Raw genomic sequence first — 22055 nt, 5'->3', positions numbered from 1 at the left:
TCAAGAGGTAATGCCGGTAAGTTAATGTCCCACTCCTAGATCTTTTCTCACTTGATATACCTTGAATATCTTTCCATATCATTGCGTAGAAATCAATCTCATTTCTTTTACAGACAGGTAACAGTTTCATGTATGGCTGTACTGTAATTTTCTTAACCTATTTCCCACTGATTAACATTTGGGTAAGTTCCAGTGGCTTAATATGATACTGAATCTTAGTGCATTTGTATATTTCTATTGGATACAATTCCTTGAAAATTTAACTGATGGGTCAAAAGTGTACAAATTTAACTGTTAACAGGTATCACCAAACTAATCCTCCAAAATGGAATACAAGTTTAAGTGCTCACAAGCAGCAGACAAGAGGGTCGCTCATCCTTGCCAATCCAAGAACAAAGCAAAGAAAGTTCTCATTCATATTTTCATTTACGTTCCCTTATGTAAAAGGGCCATTTGTTTTTCTTTCATCTGTGAATTATTTATTTATATCTACTGCTGTCTTTTTCTATTGTGCTGTTGATCTGTTTCTATTACATATCTCAAAAGTTTCTTAAAAATGATGGGAATAACAACTACATCTTGTACACCCTACTCTAAAACCTATTAGTTATAAAATACTAAGAAGAGATCACTTTCTCCAGCAGTTAATTGTACTTTTTAAATTAAAAAAAGCAGATTAATTAGTAAATATAACTTTAGACTGTAAGGAAATCATTTTAAGCATATTTTAGGGTAACTGTATTGTATCTGCCTAGGTCTTCCATTTGGATCATAATGTGAAATGCTTTAAATTTGATCAGGGTTTTCAAAATGTAACATTTTATCACTGAATTTCAAATATTCAAACTCTAGATCTGTACTAAGTAAATTCTTTAAGGCTAATAAGGTACAAAAGAACAACAACAACAAAGTCTATATGTACAATAATAAAAGTCTATATATGCAAATTCTGGTCATTTAAACTAGTTCCCCTCTAAAAAAAATTATCAACTCCCTAAGGTGGATGGGGAAATCAGCAGAAAATTTAAAAAATATTCTAATTGCCTACAGGGTATACTCAATTCTGTTTCCAGGTAAAAACTCAGTTTCCTTAACAGACATTAACTGATTTGGTTGTTGTTGAGGAAATGAAAATTATATAGTGACATCCCACAAGCTTTGCTGTGGGTTAGGTGCTAAAGTCAACCACAGATTATCTCCCCAGACACTGGTTATCAAGGTGATTCTGTTGACTCACAGAGGTGATTTTTATAGCCATTTACATGGTCTTATTAAGCACATCTGTCCTTCTTTTACAGTTCTGATTTTATTTATTTACTCATGAGAGAGAGAGAGAGAGAGAGGCAGAGGGAGAAGCAGGCTCCCAAGGAGCAGGGAGCCCGATGCGGGACTCGATCCCAGGTCTCTGGGATCATGACCTGAGCCGAAGGCAGACGCTTAGCCATCTGAGCCACCCAGATGCCCCTCTTTTACAGTTCTTAAGGGTTTTTCCCCCCTCCTACTTTTGATTCATTTCAGCCAATATACTCTGGACTATATATTATATTGAAAAGATGTAGCAGTCTATAAATGTAAATGGAATCTATATCCTATTGTGTTAAATTAAACCAGGGTTTTGCAACCACAGCACTACTGATACTTGAGGCTGGATAATTCCTTGTTCTAGGGGGGTCTGTCTGGGGCACTGCTGGATGTTTAGCAGCATCCTTGGTCTTCACCTACCGGATGCCAGTAGCACCCCATTGCCAGTCGTCACAATCAAAAATATGTCCAGGCATTGTTCAGTGCTCCGTAAGGAGGCATAACTGCCCCACTCCCCACCTCAGTTGAGAACCACTGAGTTCATCTAATTGTCTCTGGTTGATGGGTAGATAAAATTACGTTCTAGTGTGCTTGCCTGTATTTGTTAATTTTTCTATAATAGGAACTTTTATTTTTTAAAAAGGCAACAGACGAAACCATAAGAAAATTTTAAAGAATGTGTCAGTAGGGGAAAAAAGAGCTAAAACCCTGAAATTTTTCAGAAAGTACTTTTTAAAGAAAAAAAATCACCACCAACAGCTAGGAATAGGCTCTTTGCAGGTCCCAATCCTAGGGTGCATGCAATCAATTTAGTAGATCAGGATCAGCATTGAGAAAAAGGACAGTGGGGCGCCTGGGTGGCTCAGTCGTTAGGCGTCTGTCTTCGGCTCAGGTCATGATCCCGGGGTCCTGGGATTGAGCCCCACGTTGGGCTCCCTGCTCTGCAGGAGGCCTGCTTCTCCCTCTACCAGCCCCCATTTGTGTTCCCTCTCTTGCTATGTCTCTGTCAAATAAATAAATAAAAATCTTAAAAAAAATTTAAAAAAGGATAGAACAGAAAATGTGATATAGCAAAACAAGAAATAAAGTATTACTTAACAAAATACTTTTTTCAGTTTATGTGCATGTAACTATTATGATATAAAAATGTATTTTATTACTGTGGGTTCTTGTCAAATATCTTTGAAAATCAGATTTACAGCTACTGATTTTAAGTTACTCCAACTTTTCATTATTGCAAATAGCCCAGAGTAGCAAAAGTGGGCTCAAAATGAGTTAAAGTGAAGTAAGGAGGGGGGGCTCCTCAAAATTCTGAAAAGCAAAGAGCTCAAAAAACACACATACAGCAAAATGATTACAACCTGAAAACCAGTGCCCAAGGACTTGGCCAAATTTCTTATAAAACGTAAACAAAAGGCAAGATTTGTTCTGCCTTCTGTTTTTTCTGTATCTGCCCTTCTGCATTTTCCATTTCAAACATTAATGTCACCAAACCTTACTTACTCAGTTTGTTCTAGCAGACCCCAATCAAATTTACCTATAAAAGATTAAAATAACGCTGGCATAAGAGTATATAGCCTTGTTAACTTTTAACCTAATTTAAAAGAAAAAGGTTTAGGCTTGAAGGTTTTAACATAAACAGTGGAAATTACAAAGGAATCGTAGGAGTTTGTCTAATTAGACCAAATCCTAAAAGGATTTATATCAAAACGCTTTTTGCTGTTAAATATTATTATATATGTTTGAACACATCTAGCCGTTACATAACAAAACAATGTACAATATTCTCGAGTTTGACTGGCATACCCAAATATTCTTAATTAGCAAGATTTTAATTTAAAAAAATCCCAAAACTTCATACTAAAAGGCATGTTATTAAATACTTCAAGTACTTATTTACTTAAAATAATTTTAAGTTACAAAAGGTTCATTTTTAAAAATCACTTTTTCTAAGATTCTTACCTTTCCATTTTTATGCAGTCCAACAGATTTATTACTTCCACAAAGATGGTGCATAGTACTAAGATATATCATGCAGCCCCAGCACTAAAACAAATCAATTTTAGCAGCGCTAATTCTCCATAGAGCACCACTTTCTAGCCGAGGCAGATTAACAACTGCAAATCCAAGAGAATCTATTCATAAAGTGGATCATCTCGAAGTAGAAGCAAATTCGTGAGTGTAATGCTTGCTTTTGGTACCTCACTTAGTTTTCATTGCTCAGATTACTTTAGTGAGAAACAATACCAACAGCAAACAAAGCTCAAAAGGAAAACCCCCACAAATTTCAAAATGATGCTGTTAGTATAAAAAAGAAAGGCTGACACATCTCAAAGCGCTGATCAACACCATCATGCATCTACCGCTGAGGTTAAAGCCCAACGCCCGGTATTTTAACTATTTGATCTTCACAGATCAGGCAAGGACTTGAAATCATCATCTCACGTGCAACAGTCTTTGCATAACACCCCATTATATCCATGCCACAAAAACGGGAAACTTGGTAGTTACCAATAAATAAGTTGGGGGTCAAAGGGACTAAAGCCTTAGACTGCTCTTTATCATAAGATATCCTCAGACAAACCTCCCCATTCTTCATTTTGGCTCTATAAAATTAAGGAGCAGAGAAAAACTGGTAAGTGCCTGACTTCACAAAGAAAATGCACTCTATATTTCCTTGGTCATTAGATCTATGTTTATAAATCAACTGTACCACTCCCCCAAGTCCTCCCCCTCAAAAAACTAGCTTAAAATAGGCACTTAATTGGTGGTGGTGGGGAAATGTTCCAAGTACTTCAAAGAATGTCAATTTAGGAATCTCAGCATGTCGCACTTTAGTAATTTAAGAATCAAGTTAAGTACCAGTGGCATGTTAAGAAAACCTGTGTTAAATTCCAACAAACATTAAAAATTGGATAATGGACCAATGTTTCTGGGCTTTATCCCCAAATTTAATTACGTAGTCACAGAACCAAATACCAAAAAGAATACAGAATTCACTCTAGAAATGTCAAAACTGAACCACTGTTTACCAAGTAACCAAGTAAAATAAAAAAAGGTATCTTTATTATTTAATCACAAAGTCTGATGTTTTAGCAATTATTATTCAAATACACTTATGTTCTCATTACTGACTATAATATGTTAATAGAAAATCTACTTTATCCACTGACTGTGTCCGTTTGCCTATAAAATGAAGGACTACCTCAACAAACCAGAAGACATTTATACAAACGGAGTAAAAGGGAAATTTAAAAGAAATTTTTCTGAAGAAAATAAACATTCTTAATGACAGAAATGTGTATTTCACCAATTTTAAAAGGGCTAAAATCAAAATCATTTTGCGATTTCCATGTATCATTAAGCCAACCGATATTTTCATTATAAATTCAAAGGCATCATCGGTGTTTAGAAATAATCAAGTAAAAGAGCTGATACCAAAGAGAAAAATCACAATACAAAGAAAACTAGATTAAAATAAATTAATTAGGACTTCTACAAATTTAAGGCTGCATTTAGGTAAGTGTCTTTATAGCTATATTTATAATTTTGGAAGCAAAATCATATTCATGACATAGGCTAAGTGAATACTATATCCCAAATTATAAGACCAAAAAAGCTACTATAAATCCAGTTTTGATAAATCCAACAAGAAATGATTTTAAAATATTTGTATCTATACATCCCAACTTGAAAATACCAACTATTGATAGTCTGGACAATGAAAATTTTCAGTATTAAGAGGTAAAAAATGGCATCTGTCTTAGGACATCTACTCTGATCGATACAGAAAAACCTCCAGAGTGATGATTCTCTATTACCGAGAAACACAGAACTTGGTACCAAAAACAGAAGGTTTAAATTACACATACCAAGACAATACACAAATAGGGTGGGGAGAGACACGGATAGTGCTCAGTGGTCAAGATTTTACGTAGCTCTGAAGCCTAGCAGATCTGGGTTTGGAATGCTAGGACCAGTCACTGGAATCTCACTGAGCCTCTACTTCTTCATTTGTTAAAAAGGTACTCTTGATCCTTCTCAGGGCATCCTGAGGATTAGCACAGGATGCTTCCCATCTAAATGCTCAATAAGCATTAGCTATCATCATACTTCTTTTTTGTTGTCATGGTGTCCAGACATGTTCTCATTACTGACTATATAGAATATGCTAATAGAAAACCTACTTTATCAACTGACTGACTGCCCTGTTTGCCTATAAAACGAAGGACTACCCAAACAAACCACAAGATGTTTATATAAATTGGGTAAAAGGGAAACTTTAAAGAAATTTAGCAGTTTTTTCTCATCTTATTCCACCGCCTATTTTATGAACATAATATTTAAATACTCTCCCAAAGATGTAAACATGTATCATGTATCAACATATAAATGAATCTATTTTAGGAAACAAGCATCTTGTCATCCCTGGATTTGTGACAATATGTTGGCGGATAACCTGAATGAATAACAGGTTAACCTGAACAGAATCATCTGAAGCCTTACTGCCCCAAAGAGACTTTAGCCTTAACCTGCCATGTATTATAATTCACTCTAAATTCAGAATGGACCAGCTGTGTTCTGCCTCCTCAAGACGTGAATGGCTAAATTAAGAAAATGGTTCACTCAGACCACTGAATAGAAAATGTCTTAATGTACTATCACTTTGGTTTATGTACAAAACAATGTTAAGGTAGTCACAGATGAGAAATAGGGCCAAAGCTCTCTTCTAAAGATAAGAAACCGTAGTTAACAGTAGTCAACTTTTTTTTTTTTAAACTAGGGTGAGACAAGGAAAGAAAAATCTTAATGTGGACCACAGACATCCCATGCTTCTCTCCACTCCTATTTTCTCCTAAAGATACAAAAATACTACTTCAAAAAGGGAGATATTAATTATTATTAAGATACTTCAATAGGGGAGATAGACACACATACTCACAAATATGGACTTGGAATGACATTTTTATCCCCAATACAAGCCATGAAGTAAACTTAGTATATTTGTCATATTATAAAGTCTATAGCAATTGCTCAGTAGAGTTTGAAAAACAATTCAGACACAGGAAAGATCAGTGCCCTAAACACTACTCTCCAGGAAAAAATATATTAAAAGGTGAACTTCAAGAACTTTAAAAATGTTTTAAGACAGATATAATTAATCAATCAGGAAATGGTGAAGAACTTGGAAGAAATACCAGGTTCTGAGAGAGCAGAATATAGTTCCATAATAATGAAATATAAAAGGGAACAAGGGAAGAGACAAATATGAAAAATTCCCAGTTCCTGATTCTGGTTTGACCTTATTTTTAGAAAAGTCTGATTAGTAAACAGCAAAATAAGGAGGTCTTAACTTTAAAACCAATTTTACAATAGGAGAATATGAGCTTGTGGTCACACTAACAGATGTTAAAAAAAAAAAAAACTCACCAATGACGTATTTGTAGTCAATAAAGAACCGTGGCAAACTACACACATGGAAAAGGGGCTGTGCTCATTTCACTATGGACAGTGGCTAGCATCAGGGCTGCCAACAAAAGATCCCACTTTTGGGGCGCCTGGGCGGCTCGGTTGCTTGGGCGTCTGCCTTTGGCTCGGGTCATAATCCTGGAGTCCTGGGATGGAGTCCTGCGTCGGGCTCCCTGCTCAGCGGGGAGTCTGCTTCTCCCTCTGGCCCTCCCCCCTCTCATGCTCTCTCCCTCTCAAATAAATGGGTAAAATATTAAAAAAAAGATCCCACTTTTGCAGGCATCTTAACCACTGTTGGGTTAACTCAAGATCATTACATGTACAAGGTATTGTCTCCTATTTAATATATGTATGTTCTGGATGATGTCATCCCAATCTGGAGCAATCCTCACAACTGACCCAGTCAGTGACTAATGCAGAGCCATTACCGATGCCCTCCCTCCCATAGAGGCCCACAGCTAAGAGAGAGAGATTTATTCTTCTTAGTTCACATTTCTGTTACAACCGAAATGCTAAAAAATTGGATTTAACGCCTCCTTTAATAACACAACTTAATAAAAACACACTACAGGGGCGCCTGGGTGGCTCAGATGGTTAGGCATCTGCCTTCGGCTCAGGGTCATGATCCCAGGGTCCTGGGATCGAGTCCTGCATCAGGCTCCCTGCTCAGTGGGGAGTCTGCTTCTCCCTCTCCTTCTGCCCCCTCCCCTAACTTGTGCTCTGTTTCTCTCTCTCTCAAATGAATAAATAAAATCTTAAAAAAGAAAACACACTACATATTTTATATTGACTAGCTTCTCCTTGTGCTATAGACTTTCTAATTGATTAAAACCACAATTATCGCTAAAGCAACTTGGTATCTGAATTAAGGTATCCTTAAGTATTTTGAAAAAGGTGGCCTTATCTATGAAATTTTAAACTTCAGAAATTGGAGGTCTAGAAATAACAAATATACAATTAACCCAAGACAACTGTGGAAATTGGAAATGGAAGGGGGTATATCAATGGTTCTTGTGATATCAAGGCAAAATAAGAATATAGTCATTTGACAGAATATGGTTTGTTATTTAAAAAGAGCAAAGAGGGGCACCTGGGTGGCTCAGTTGATTAAGCATCCAACTCTTGGTTTTGGCTCAGGTCACAATCTCAGGGTCATGAGATTGAGCCCTGAGTTAGGTTCCCCGCTCAGTGCGGAGTCCGCTTGAGAGATTCTTGCTCTCCTTCTCCCTCTGCCCCTCCCCCCACTTGTGCTCTTGCTCTCTTTCTCTCAGATAGATAAATAAAATCTTTAAAAAGAGCAAAGAAAAGGCCAAATACTTTTTAGTTAGTTTTGCTAACACAAAACTAGAGAGTTCTACAAAGGGTGTAATTATAACACCACCATTTGCTTGGCTATGTTTGCACTTAATAGACATGAGGTGAAAATATGAACCAATCTGGGATGAAAATGACATAGTCTCACAATCAGTTGATTATCCATCCACACTAATGCGAAAAGGGGTTACCTGCAGTAATCAGAACAATGAATGGAGAGTTCTCAAATTACTGTTGGACAAATCTTTTCCCTTCTTGGTCTGTCCTCTAAACATTTAGACTCTAGTGTTTTGGGTTCCAAAAATGGGCCATCAATATGACTGACCACCTCCAAAGCAAACAATCCATCCACAGATAACTAAGTTGACGTGACTGACACATACTCCAATCAATATACTGCTCATGGACACTACATGCCAAGCATGCTTCAGAGTAATTTCTGAAACTTTAAGAATGAGGGAACATAACTGAGACTTCCCTAGCAATAGCAAAACATGCTAACGTCTAGTAAAGAGAACTCCAATTAGCTTACCTCCTGCAGTAGATCAGCCTGCTCAATTGCTTTAAGGACATTTTTCTTGGATGTTTCCTGAACTTCCCCTCCCAAAAGAAACTCATCCAAAATAAAATAAGCCTTCTCAAAATTAAAGATGATATCAAGTTCACACACCTGAAAAGCAAGAAAAACAATGTTAAAACTGAAGAAAGCAAAAGATACTTACCCACCCTCAGGTAGTGAATAAAATCTGATCAGAGTGAATCGATCTTAATTCTTTCTAAAAATGACAATCTTGCTAATAACTAAGCATCACTGATTTAGTCAGCTTAATTTTCAAATCTCAAGTACTTGGAAACACAAGGCCTACAAACTAAGTAAGACCTGATTCTGGAAGCTCCCACCATGGGCAACTTAATAATTCTCTACTCATCTCTACTCATAAACAATGATCTTTTTTAAATACATATTTCCTGAATAATGTGATTATAACTGCTTACCAAATCTAAATTCTATACTAAGCACTTCCAGAATATTAATTTTTGCAGTTGAACTCCTTTCTGTTTCACTATTTTAAACCTCATTCTCACAATCATCATTAAATGAGCAGGGCCATCAGGTCAAGCATTACAGCAGTGAACTGACTGGGCCTGCTGGCAAGAGATAGTCAGCCCTTCCCTCCCCTGCAGTTACTTTCAAACAGAATCCCCAAGACAATCAAATAATAAACTTGTTACAGAAAAGATTTTAAAAAAATACTATGGCACTCAATTTCCTAAAACAAAATAATACTCACACTGCCAAAATACTTGTCAAGTAATTCCACATAACGATGAATTATTTCCAGGGTAATTAGCTCATTGTCCTGATCCTCAATAGCACAGCAAAAATACAGACTAGCGTATCTGTAACAAAGCAAATGTGGAAAAAATTTTACTCTATAATCTAAATATGTTTTCATATCCTATTGTGAAAGATCCCATACTTACACAGTTTATTTCTCCTTTTACAATAGTATAGATTATTTTCCTCCTACACTATAAAAGGAATGAATGTATGTAGAGAAAGTTTGAAAAGTACAGGCAAGCAAAAAGCCAAAAAACCCAAAAAACACTCACTCAATCATACCATCTAGAAACGTAGAAAGAGTAACTCATTTTGGTCTTTTTCTTTCAGGCTGCCTTCTATGAATATTCTAAAACATAGCTGGACCCAGTTATGAAATACAATGAATGAAATATAATGGTCCTAAATTGTATGAAATATAATCTTATGTTTACCTAATTAAAACAAAAGGCACTGTGTGATTAATTCAAACTACAAATAAACAGGGAAGAAGATAAACTCTCCGACTGAAGGACTTATTGAAGATATTGTCAATGTGAAGGCAATGCCTGAAATGTTTTGCTGAAGTGTAATATATACAACAGAGAAGAACACAAGAAAACTTGAGGAGTTCTCAAAGTGCCCACCCGTGTACTAGCACCCTGATCAAGAAACAGATTATGGAACTCCTGAATCCCCGCTCCTAACCCATGAGGTCACAACCTGCCACCAAGGGTAACTATTATCTTGACTCCTAACGGCATAGAACTGTTTTTAAGAAGGTTTCTAGGACTGTGGAATCAACTCCAAGAAAAGAACAGTTCTAAGTTATTACAGAAGTCGGAGAAAGAGAACAGGGGAAACGGAGACCTGTTATCAAATTTTCCAAGTTCTACCTGTTAAATGGAAGTTTAGGTTATCTACCTCTTGAATATTAAGATTGGAAAACTCATATTCTCTTCCAAATTAGGATTCTAGCACATGGGACTACATTATACTTGACCCAAGGAAGTCAAACTTAACATACAACCTTGAGGCATAGCAAACAATGACCAAGTCTTTTGAGGAGGATTAAAAGACCATTTTCAAATGGTTTAAGTGCATTAAAAGCTTTTGGAAAAACAAACAAACAAACAGAAAACCTAAGACATTCTAAACAAGTCTCAGTTTCGACTGTAATTTTCACTGAGGAGCATTTAAGTGATTTTTAGAAAACACAACGAGCAATTACTACTTAAAGCATTAATGGAAAATAATACACACACACAATCTCAGTTTTGGAATTCAATGAATTCCTGCTTTTCAGTATGAGAATAACTAATATCTACAGAATGCTCTATTATCAAATTGATCAAATAAAGATCAATTATTTGATCTTTCCAACAGCAAGCACCATCATTCTTGATGGTGGGGGTGGGGGGAAGGGAAAAAAAAAAACAAGGCCCAGGAGTACAGGGTATGCCAAGTGGTTGCTCTGGGACAAGAAATCTGATCTTCAGACCTTTTCCCTCCCACTCCACCTTGGGGAGTCCCTCTTCATACACAGCTTGACTTTTTTGCCATGTCCATTCTACCTGACTTATACATTAAGTTATTTAAAATGGTAGGTCTCCTGCAGTCTTAGAGAGGCGGCTTTCGAATGTGTTCACTTATTAGCATGAAGGACATAAGAGGGCACCACCTCCAACTTTAACAAAGTGCTTCCTCTTTCCTAACCTATGGTTTTGTGTATCTGTTTAAAAAGGCAAGTTGGGGGGCGCACCTGGGTGGCTCAGTTAAGCGTCCAACTTTTGATTCTGGCTCAGGTCATGATCTCAGGGTCTGGAGATTGAGCCCTGTGTCGGGCTCTGCGCTGAGCATGGAGTCTGCTTGGGATTCTCTCTATCACTCCCTCTGTCATCCCCCATCCTAGCCCTGCTCACGTGTGCTCACTCTCTCTCTAAAAAAATAGAATTAGGGATGCCTGCGTGGCTCAGTCGGTTAAGTGTCTGCCTTCGGCTCAGGTCATGATCCCAGGGTCCTGGGATCGAGTCCTACAGACTCCTGCATTAGGCTCCTTGTTCAGTGAGGAGCCTGCTTCTCCCTCTGCCTGCAGCTCCCCCTGCTTGTGTGCGTTCTCTCTCTCTCTGACAGATATAATCTTTAAAATAAAATAAAATAATTTAAAAATTAAAATGAAAAAAAAAGCAATTCCAACTCTCCATCCTCCCTCATCCATGCTCACAAAATAGTTTTGAATTTGGGGAAATTGATACAAATGACATGTTACAAGTCCCCAAATCAAGAAAACTAAATATTAAAGGAACTGACATTAAAAATGGTAGATAAAAAACAGACATGACTAGCTGACATGAACAGAGTGCTATTTAAATAATCCCATTAGAAGGAATTTATTAATAGTTTTGGGTAAAATTCCTTTACTCTTAATGTCAACATTTCTACAATGGTACTGTTAAGCAATCTAATGCTTACACCATCCTCACTCCTTATCCACAGTACTGCCTCTTGACTTACAAATAAATAGCACTTAGTCAACTGTCCTTAATTGTGTGAATCACTTAGAAATATTAATTCAAATATCACCAGGACTGGGGCGCCTGGGTGGCTCAGTCGGTGAAGCGTCTGCCTTCTGCTCAGGTCATGATCCCAGTGTCCTGGGATCAAGCCCCGCATCAGGCTCCCTGCTCAAGGGGAAGCCTGCTTCTCCCTCTCCTCTGTCTCTTCTCACAGCGTGTGTGCACTCTCTCTCAAATAAAATCTTTAAAAAAATAAAAAAATAAAAAATAAATATCACCAGGAATGATGTGTCATCCAAGCATCAAGCAGTATTTTTAAAATCCTGCAATACAGGGGCACCTGAGTGTCTTGTTGGTTAAGCATCTGCCTTTGGCTCAGGTCAAGATCCTGGGGTCCTGGGATAGAGTCCCACATCGGGCTCCCTGCTCAGTGGGGAACCTGCTTCTCCCTCTCCCTCTGCTGCTCCCCCTGCTTGTTCTCTCTCTCAAAATCTTTAAAAAAACAAAACAAAACAAAAAACCTTGCAATACAAAATAAATAAATAAGTAAATAAATATAAAAATCCTGCAACACTACCTAAATGTTTGCTTTCACTCAGAATGGAAAAAGAGCCATCAATTAAACAAATTCTTTGTTGTAGGTGATTATCTAGTTATCAGGATTATAAGGCACCTCTCTACAGAAAGCTTATGGAAGAAACAGAATAGTTAACAGCTAGTATTCACTGAGGCCTCACTCTTGAGTGAGACACCAAATGTTTGCTAAGGCTTTTGCATATTTTACCATTTTAATCCTCACAACAATTCTTCCAGAAAGATACTGTCATTAACTTGCATTTATAGGGGACCCAGGCTTAACTGAGTAACCTCCCCAGGGATAGTAATTTGACTCCAAAGCCCAAGTTTCATATTAAAAACTATAGCCAGGAACCGTATTAAATAAAGTAATCCTGCACCTGGCAAAAATTAAAACTGAATAAGCAATATTTTAAGAGCTTTGAAGAGGGAGAGAAAAACTGTTATACTGATTTAGTAAAAGATTACCAAGAGAACCTGAAGTGTACTCCCTATTTTTAGAACCAAACGCTTTTTAAAAATTCAATTATGAGCTCATTTTGTTCTCTTAGTACATATTTGTAAGTCTAAATCTGAAGTAAAATTAATAATAGACTAGTAAGAAGAAAGGTATGTTTGGTTATTTTTAGCAGGGTGGATTAAGGCTTACTCTAATTACTGGCACTCAGAACATCTGAAAGTGCCTATTCTTCTATTCAAAACACATGACTTCTCCGCAGTCAGCTAAGTGTCAGCTGACTGGGCGTGAATGTAACTAAACTAGTCTCAATACCCATTGGTATGGCATTAAAAATTCTTTTGTTAGTAAAGAAAATACAGTACTGTGGCAAATTCTCAAACTAGTAATTTGGAGACATATGTATGTTTAAATTCACTGTAAAACTTTAATCTAGTGCCTCTTCCATAACATGCTGCATAAAACAGGAATCAAAAAAGCATAGTGAGATCTTTAAGGGATCTTCAAGAGCATTTAGTTCAGAGATGAGGAGACACACACAAAATGCCTTGTTCAAAGTCAAGAAACTAGCTAAAGGTTCAAACCAAACAGAACTCAAGTCCCCAGATTTTCAGCCTCTTTTTTCAGCTATAGTCTCCTTATGGACCCCCCTCCCCAAGAGGAGGAACTATTATGCGAAATGCTCAGCAAACAGAATGTGGCTGAGACAAATGGAAGAAGGAAGGCCTAAAGATCACTTGCTGACAGGAACAGCGACAGTGCTGGTTCAAAATTTCTCAGAAGCTAAGCGAGAATTCTTTTGCTTAAAAGGTCTTCTCTTCCAGCTGGACTAGGGGGGAAAAAATCACCTGTTTATATCAACAAAGAATACGTTCTTAAATACGATATATAAGGTTTTCAGTATGAAATGGGGGCAGATTCATAGAAAAACTGATTAAAAATTCTAACTTCTGTATGTGAATTTTATCTCAATAAAGCTGTTTTTTTTTTTTAAGTGCACCTTTTATTTATAGGAGCTTGATACAAGTATCAGAGTCAGGTTAGATTACCCTTTATAGCCTTTAAAAGAAAAAGTGGTGGCCCAAGATGGGTGGGCTGAATACTGTGTGCGGGAACACAACGAGCGCCTCCTTTCCTTCCGTTTTCACAGGCCATTGCTTTCAGCTGCAGGAATCTCAATTCCTGGGATTGATTCCCTTGCTGGTATTTTCCTCCTCCACACGGGGGACTCCTTCCCCTATCTAGAAATAAGCTTAAGTCTCTCACACCTTTTTTAAAACTCTGTCCCTTACTCCTATGTCTGTGGGGGTGGTTACCACCTCTTCGCATCTGAAGAAGCTCCCAAAATAGTCTACATTTGCTGTTTAAAAGTCTCCACCTCTTCACGCTTCGCCCCATTTCTTCGAGAGTTTCTACTATTTCACTGAAAATGTTCCGACAAATGGCATTTTATGAACTCTCACTGTAAAACCTAATAGATTCTTCACTTTAATTGTTTTCGTAACATGTGGCACTGGTGACTTAATTTTCAAAACTCTCTCCCCCCCTCCTGATGTTACTGACCCTATACTTAGCCTCTCCCCCTTTGCCTGCCCCTTGAATGTTGGTGATCTACCACTTTATGCCTTATTTCCGCCCTGACTTCCAAGCCCACCCCGAGAAAACCAGGCATCTCAAAGTCACCATGTCTGCTACCTCACGTTTACCGTCAGCTGAACCAGAAATGTGCAATCACTGCTCTCCCAGCCTCTAGCAGCGACCGAGCCTAAAACTTACCTGTAGTAACAGTTCACTCCACCTGCTGGGGCCCACAGCAGAGGTCTTCCTTCAGGGCCTCACTATAATGCAGTCTCCTAAGAGATCTCTCAGGCGCCAGCCTCAGCCCTCCCCCTTCCCATTCTCCAATTACAAGGATCCTTTCAGAAATGCGTATCTGCTTTTTTCATCCCCATTTAAAACCTTTGCCTCCATGCTTCAGATTGGAGTTCTAGCCCCCCTGTCAGTCACTAACTAGAATATGACCTTGGACAAGTCACTTCTCCCAAATTCTTCCTTTTATAAAATTGAAATTTAATCAACAACAGTGGTTCTAAAGCTCATGAACCACCTCTATGCAGAGGGTACAAGCCAAGTGAGCACAGGTATGAGATCCCGGTCCTGTTTTCATGAGAGCACCTCCACTTCTACTTGTTTCACTGAAGGTTCTAACCTTGGGGCAAAAAGCTTTATAAAAACAATCACCTGACTAGATTATTCCAAGACCTCTCCCAGCTCTAAAATGCTATGAGTTTTCTCAACAAGTACTAAACCAAAATCACCCAAAGATGACTAAATTTATTCTTTTGGGAAGAGGAGTTCTATGGTATTTAAAACATTCTCTCTGTCCTATAATCTCCTCCATCACCTCCTCTGCCATCTCCACCCCCCCCACACACACAAAAACCCATCCACACCTCGAGGGGAATAAAGGAAACAGAGATAAAACCCAGACTTCTCTTCAACCCTCCTTGCAGCCCATACTGTTAGTTCCCTGCACTTCCCCTATAGAAGACAATTTTTTATATGCAGAAACACTCTTCTTAAATACAGTAAATTATTTGTAAGGGAGGGAAATGGAGAAGAAACAAAGTAATTATATTTCTTTTAACCCTTGATTAGCCCAATCTTGAGAAATGTTATTTTAGGGTATTAAAAGACTTTCAGATATTAATAAAGACGTACATTTTTTTAAAGTTTAGTGTTCAAAGTCAGTATGTGAGTCATTTTGCAACATCAAAAATTTAAAAATCTATTCTTCACAAAATTATCTATCAGATCTAATTATACCTCCATGACAGCAACAAGTGTACTTCAAATTAATAAATACTACTAACAAAGAGATCTTATATATATAAAGTTTCAAAACCTCTATACGACTGAAATGGTCTCTGCATCCAAGGTGTTCATAAGATTCTAAAAGTCAGAAAAAAGGCATGGCAATTATCAGTCATTATAGATTTTCAAGAAAGGTTTGTCTAAATTCAGAGAATTACTCACAACATTTAAAATATGACCCCATTTTCACCTGCAAAGAAATAAATTCACTGAATTTTTCTAAAAAGATTATTAAGTAGGAATAATCATTTATGCCTTTAATTACATAATTAGTTTTAAGTCGACTTTCCTGATTTTATTTTTTTTGACTGGGTAATCAATAAAAACAGCAGTTATTTTAAAGACACAAAGCTTTAATTAACTTAAATCTTTTTCACTTAAATCTTTATTAATCATTATTTATAAATGTCATTTCTCAAAAGTCTGCCATTACCACATTATAAATGACGGAACATTTGATCCTATTTCACCTTTCTGATAAATGAAAATTATACCTTTTGTAAACAATCTTCAGATCTCGCCACTCAAGAAAGCTGCACATTTTAGGTTTCCGTGCTAAAACAGTTTGAACAAGTTCTCTTGTAATCTTTTTCTTCTCTTTGTCTGATAGTGGGACATACCATTTCTGCAGTCGAAGCTTTCCCTGACGACTAAAAAGCAACATAAACTGCATCTGTTAAGATAAATAGAACCAAGATTACATGCAACACTTTGATTCAGTAAAGATTAAGATGACATGGTTCATAGAGAAGCTTTGGGGGCAGGGCCTTTCTTTAACTGACAAATGATTAGCAGCTATCAGTATTTCTATGCCAGTTAAAATAGCAGGAAAATTCTTGTAGAAAGACCTTCCGACCAGATGCAGATCTCCCCACCCTACCCCACCCCACCCCACCCCGTTCCACGTAAGTTTGGAGAGTAGTGTGTGGCAAAAAAACAAAAACAAAAACAAGAAAAGGTAAAAAGCTGGAGTGAAAATTTTGAGGAAAAAGAAAGATAACTCTTGCAATTTAGGACAACTACTGTCTACATTTCACACTCTGTGTATGCTTCAAAAGAGAATTGTTGACATCAACTGGTTTAAATACATTTGAAAGAAACAGCAGATCTACAACTATTTTTCATCCTGAGGCTGTTCAGTTGCTGGCTGAATTGTATTCAGACTATTACTCAGAATGCCCTCTTCAGTTTATGCTTTCATATTTTAAGCAAAACAAAAGATCTAAAATATTCAACAAAAAAACCCATAAATGCACATTTTTCTTAATAAAAGCCTGACTTTTAAGTATCTCTTCTCATCTTCACTTTCTAAAAATTCCAGCATAAATATACACAATAAAGAAGTGGGTTAATGTAACAATATGAAAGAGAATATAAACCTTAAAAAGCCAAAATTTAGTCACACACATGCAGACATTACCCAAAATACCTCACTTAAAACAATTTTTTTAAAAAGCATCTACAGATGGAGTGGATGCTGAATTCGAGTGTATTTTACTTAAACTATTTTGTATACATGTATTTGGAACCTCAAATCTGTTGATTAATTTACATGTTTAATTTTAAAGGAAAGCTTCTTGTAATCCAACTAACTGGTCTTCGCAACTGCAAACAGGTAAGCATTGTTTCTACAAAAAAAGGTACAATTCAGACAGGTTTTTTTTTTTTCCTTGTAACTGCTGTTAAGTTCCTTTAACAGTGTTACTACAAGTAAGATTCCAGCCCGATTCTTAATATGCACCACACCATCTTAAATCTGAATATGGGGTGGGGGAATTTACACAGCCAATTTAGAATAAAATGGGCTCTAAATTTCGCTAAGAAATTGTTGTCGCTTTTTGTATTAATCCAAACGGGCATCAACAATATATTTAGAAATTTATGATGTGGCAATTTAACCTTATTTAAAGTTGGCTTATTACACCTCACTTAAAGCCTTCACTGGCACAAAATAAACGAACGATATTCTTGATGTCAAAGTGCCTCCCATACAAGTCCTGTTAAGACAGCGGCATTCGGAGGGGGACAGCAAGTAAAGCATCAACTGGACGTTGAATGTAAAGCCGTTACCAGAACTTTGAGAATAAAAGACCTCTATTCTAGGACCCTGACGACCTGGAGGAGTGGCGGTTTGCTTTCTAAAAGAGTATGAGCTCTAGGCTGTCTGTATCCCCTCCCTACCACTTTATAGAACGAATAAATAATTCAGTCTTTAAAATAAATTATGTGCTAACATGGGACGATACCCGGTTGCGAAGCACAAGTATTCCTTCCCTCCGGTTAAAAACTAATGCTTTGATTTTGCCGCAAATGACAGGGCACCTCAATTCCTCGAGATTGGTTATTAAAAACAATAGGCTCAGCCGCGGAGCGGGCTCAGAGCCAGCGTTCCTCGGTCCGGCCGTCTCCGACGCCTCCCCACCGCCCCATGGGGTCGCACTCCATCACTGACCGAGCCCGGGCGAGGTGACCGGCTAGGAGCCGGGCAGACAATGGCATTCGCCGCCGCGCAGGGGGCGCCAAGGGTCCTCCGCCGCCACCGCCCCCGGCCGCGGGCCCCTCCCGAAAATGCCCCGCAAAACTTGAGGTGATTCCTGAACCACAGGTGCCGCGGGGCCCCCCGCATCCTCGGGGAGCGGTGCGGAGTGGAGAGGGGCGCGGACGCGGAGAGAAGTGAGTTGCCGGGCGCGGCGACCCACTGGCGGGCCGGGGCGGCCAGGCGCGGGGTGGGGTCGTCGGGGCGCGCGCGGGGCGGCGGAGGGCGCGCCCAGCCCTCCCTCCCGGCTCCCTGTCCCCGACGCCCCCGCTCGCCCCCCGGGACTTACGGCGGCCGCGGGCCGCGGGCGCGGCTGGGCTCGGCTGGCGGCGGCGGTGGCGGCGGCGGCCGAGGGGAAGCCCCTGTCGCCGGGCTGAGGAAGAGAAGCCGTGTTGCTGTGGGGAGGGGACCCAGTTAGCGGAGGGAAGGCTTAGGCGGCGAGGGGAGGGCGAGCCGACAGACCCCGCCCCGTGGGCCGGACGAGGGAGGAGCCGGGGCTGCGGCGAGCGGAGGGGCGGGCGGGGCGACGCGCGGGAAGCAGCTCGGCCTTCGCCAACGGCACCGGAGGCAGGGCAGGTGACCGCACAGTCCAAGAAATCCGATTGGCGGCGTCCCTACCGAGAGGGGTGGTCCGGGCCGGAAGTCAGGCCACGTGACCCGGAAGCGGCTTCTGCCAAGGCCCGCGCGCCTGCGTGCTCCTGCGTGTGCCTTCGGAACTCGGGCAGGCGGTTTCCCCGGCTCTCTGGTGGTGGGAGGACAGGGTTCTGCGGTGCCCTTTGTCGACCTCGCTCTGCGGGGCAGGGAAGGTCAGGATCGCGAAGAGCCAAGTTCGAGCTCCGATAACTCTCCGTGCCCAAAGAGGGTGGGGCGGGGAGGCGTGACTGTCCGTACTGATGGTGAGGGGAGAGAGGGAGTGCTGCACCTCTGGGGAAAACAAGTCAGCTCTGTCGTGGAGCTAGTGCACGCGTTCAGGGGGCCTTTTGCAATTATTCAGCCTCCAGACTGCCTGGAATCCAGCCCGTCCTTTCTATCGCACTGCTACAGCCCTAGACACCTTTTGCCCCAAGCTGTGCAAGTGTCTCTTCCCTGGGCTTGCCTCGCCTATCCTCAGTGCTGCGGACCTGATGAATTACTGTCGGTTCTCTGCTGAAAAGCCCAGACAGCATCTCGTCTTTGATGTCCCACTTCCTTCACACGGAGTCGCGCGCCCCCCGCCCCCCCCACCCCAAAGCCGCCTGGGTTCCAGTTAACCTTGCCGAAGACGTGCTCTGCCTGGCATGCACTTCCTCTCAAATGTTACATCTATGAAGCCTCACCCTCAAACCCTGTAAGAACGAATCCCTCTTTCACCCACATGTTCGTTAGCCTCTGTTTAGCACATCTTGAATTTTATTCATTTCTGCATCCCCACGTGTCCATTTGCGTCTGTTTAGCGCGTCTTGAATTTTATTCATTTTTCGTCCCAACCTAGTTCACTGCCTGGTATATAACACATCTAATAAGTGGGAGTTGACTGATGAGGACTATAAAATGATAGATTTGTTAAGAACCATAGTGCTGAGCATTGTGCCTGGCACATAATGGATGTCCATATTTTTTTTAATGAAAAGAATGGATGAATCATCTAGTCCGACTCGTCTTTTACAGATGAGGAAAGGGGAGCCCCACGGGATTAAGTGACCTTGCTTGAACAGCCATGGGTTTCTCATGTTGAATGGTATTCATTACCCCAGTCACCTAGGTTCTTAAAAGGAAGCTGGAAAATTGCTTTTATTGCGCTATGCCCTTTTTGCAGAGGTTCCCAAACATAGTCGCCAGAATTTTTTAATGGCCCAAAGTGAAAAAGAAATGCTAGGTTTTTCACGAAGCTAAATTTAATCAATTTAAAGGAATCCTTTATTAGGGATTGTTCTTTTTTTGTGGTAAAAGGTCTATAAAACTATGATAGTATATAACAGGGATTTGAGAGCATTTTTAATGCCCTTATTTGGCAAAATAAAAATGTATAATACCTCCCCTTTTAAGCACTAGTATACTACTAGGAAAATTTCCTACAAATATGTAGGATAATGTATACTGGAAAACAAGTGGCCGACACAAAGCACAGAGCTGGCTTTCTGTGGTCTTTAGGCCCCCTGCCCAAATTTCTCTCTGCTTCCTAACCAGTCGTGCCCCAAGTCACATGTTAATGTCCCATTTCTCCCGTGCTACACAAAACAGATGCCATTAACCAGTTCAAAGATAGATTGAATACTATGCAATGAAACCTTGCCCTCTGAATCCAAGTGCTGTTTTTCTCTTTTTGCGTACAAAGCACATATATCCTCAACGTTCCTAAGCTAACCACCTCCAAGTTTAAAGTCATTGGTTATGATCCTAATATTGGTCTGTGGTTCTGAAAATGAAGACAGGAGACTTGCTGATGACATATTGGCAGTCTCTGGTGCTCCTAGCCAAGAAAAGGTGGGGGCAGGGGGTAGAGAGGGAAAGGAATTATGGGAAAAATAATTAGCAGCTGAAAGCAGCTATTACATAATCTTGGCTGCTTATTAATTTAGAAGAAGGAATGGCTTATTAAATTCTAATAGCAGCACAACTGCAAACAACCTAGCAATTAACAATGCAGGGCCCATTATTTTGTTAATATGTTCTCTTTTTTTGGCAAGTGTATAAGAACAAAATTTATAGAAGCAGATGGTCTTTTTCAGTAGATTATAGATGGTTTTTCCCCAGTCTTAGTATTAAGTGCTAATTGTGCATTCACTGTGAAAGACCAAAGAAGCACTGTTACTGTCTTTGTTAGTAATTAACTGCTTGACTTTGATTCCAACATTTTCCAAATTGTGGGCTTTCCTATATACATATTTCTTCTCACCTAGTATCTTCTTCATCTGTCATGTTAATAGGGTATCTTTTTTCATCCTCTGCTTTTGTTATCTGGGTGGTCCTGATTTCTTGGTTGTTAATGATGATACAAAAATAATTTCTTATGAAAAATTAAAAATCAGATTTTATACTTTTTTTTTGGTACAGGAGACATTTATTACAAAATAATTTCTCATGGAACAAGAGCATGTACTTTCATGGTGCAAGGCTGCCTGATGTTTCCCAGGTTTCAATGGCCCAGGCAGATAAAGGAAACTCAGCAAGGTCAGAAGAAAGAACAGTTCTATCCTTAAGTAGGAAAAATAACCGTGTCCCAAGTATACAGAAGGGGAACAAATGAAGTATTTCTGGTAAACTGCCTTTTATTTATTTTTTATTGAGATATAATTGACATATAACATTATATTAGCTTAAGGTGTACAACATAATTTGATATTTATATGTATTTGTGAAATGATCAGCACAATACGTCTAGTTAACATCACTTGTTTCTTAGGAAAAAAAAAAAAAAGGTGCCTAGCTTTCATTTATGCTAAATGCAAGAGGTGAGGGTGAAATAGGGATTTTGCCTTCTAACAATAAAATTTTGAGATTTTTAATGTAATCTTTTAGAAGTTTTCAAAAATAGCTTTAGTTTTAGTTTCCTGTTAAATGTGTGATGGCCATATGCTTTTATCTACTCTCCCTCACAAAATGCCATTAAATTAAAAAAAAAAAAAAGGAATGTTTATATACCCACATGGGCAATAAGAGAGGGGACATTAGCATGAGGATGTCACCAAGGATGTCTCGGAGCACTGTTGG

General features: G+C 39.2%; 1 protein-coding gene across 3 annotated transcripts in view; it reads right to left on the bottom strand.

Annotated features, from left to right (window-relative positions):
• The window catches only part of AP1S2 (adaptor related protein complex 1 subunit sigma 2), a 28931-nt gene extending 10149 nt beyond the window's left edge, over positions 1 to 18782 (bottom strand). Inside the window, exons 1-4 of one of the 3 annotated variants that reach the window (XM_044911972.1) lie at positions 18655 to 18782; positions 16324 to 16502; positions 9378 to 9486; positions 8618 to 8755 (exon numbers count right to left, since the gene is read on the bottom strand). In XM_044911972.1, coding sequence (XP_044767907.1) covers positions 8618 to 8755; positions 9378 to 9486; positions 16324 to 16502 — 426 coding nt within the window. In that variant the 5' untranslated portion in view covers positions 18655 to 18782. The remainder of the gene's footprint in view (positions 1 to 8617; positions 8756 to 9377; positions 9487 to 16323; positions 16503 to 18654) is intronic. The other 2 variants (XM_021681130.2, XM_021681121.2) reach the window with 2 other exon arrangements.
• Between the last annotated feature and the right edge of the window lie 3273 nt (positions 18783 to 22055).

This window comes from Neomonachus schauinslandi, chromosome X, assembly GCF_002201575.2.
Source record: "Neomonachus schauinslandi chromosome X, ASM220157v2, whole genome shotgun sequence".
NCBI classification, from domain to species: domain Eukaryota; kingdom Metazoa; phylum Chordata; class Mammalia; order Carnivora; family Phocidae; genus Neomonachus; species Neomonachus schauinslandi.
Note: the sequence above shows the minus strand (reverse complement) of the source record. Positions and strands in the feature narration are given on the sequence as shown.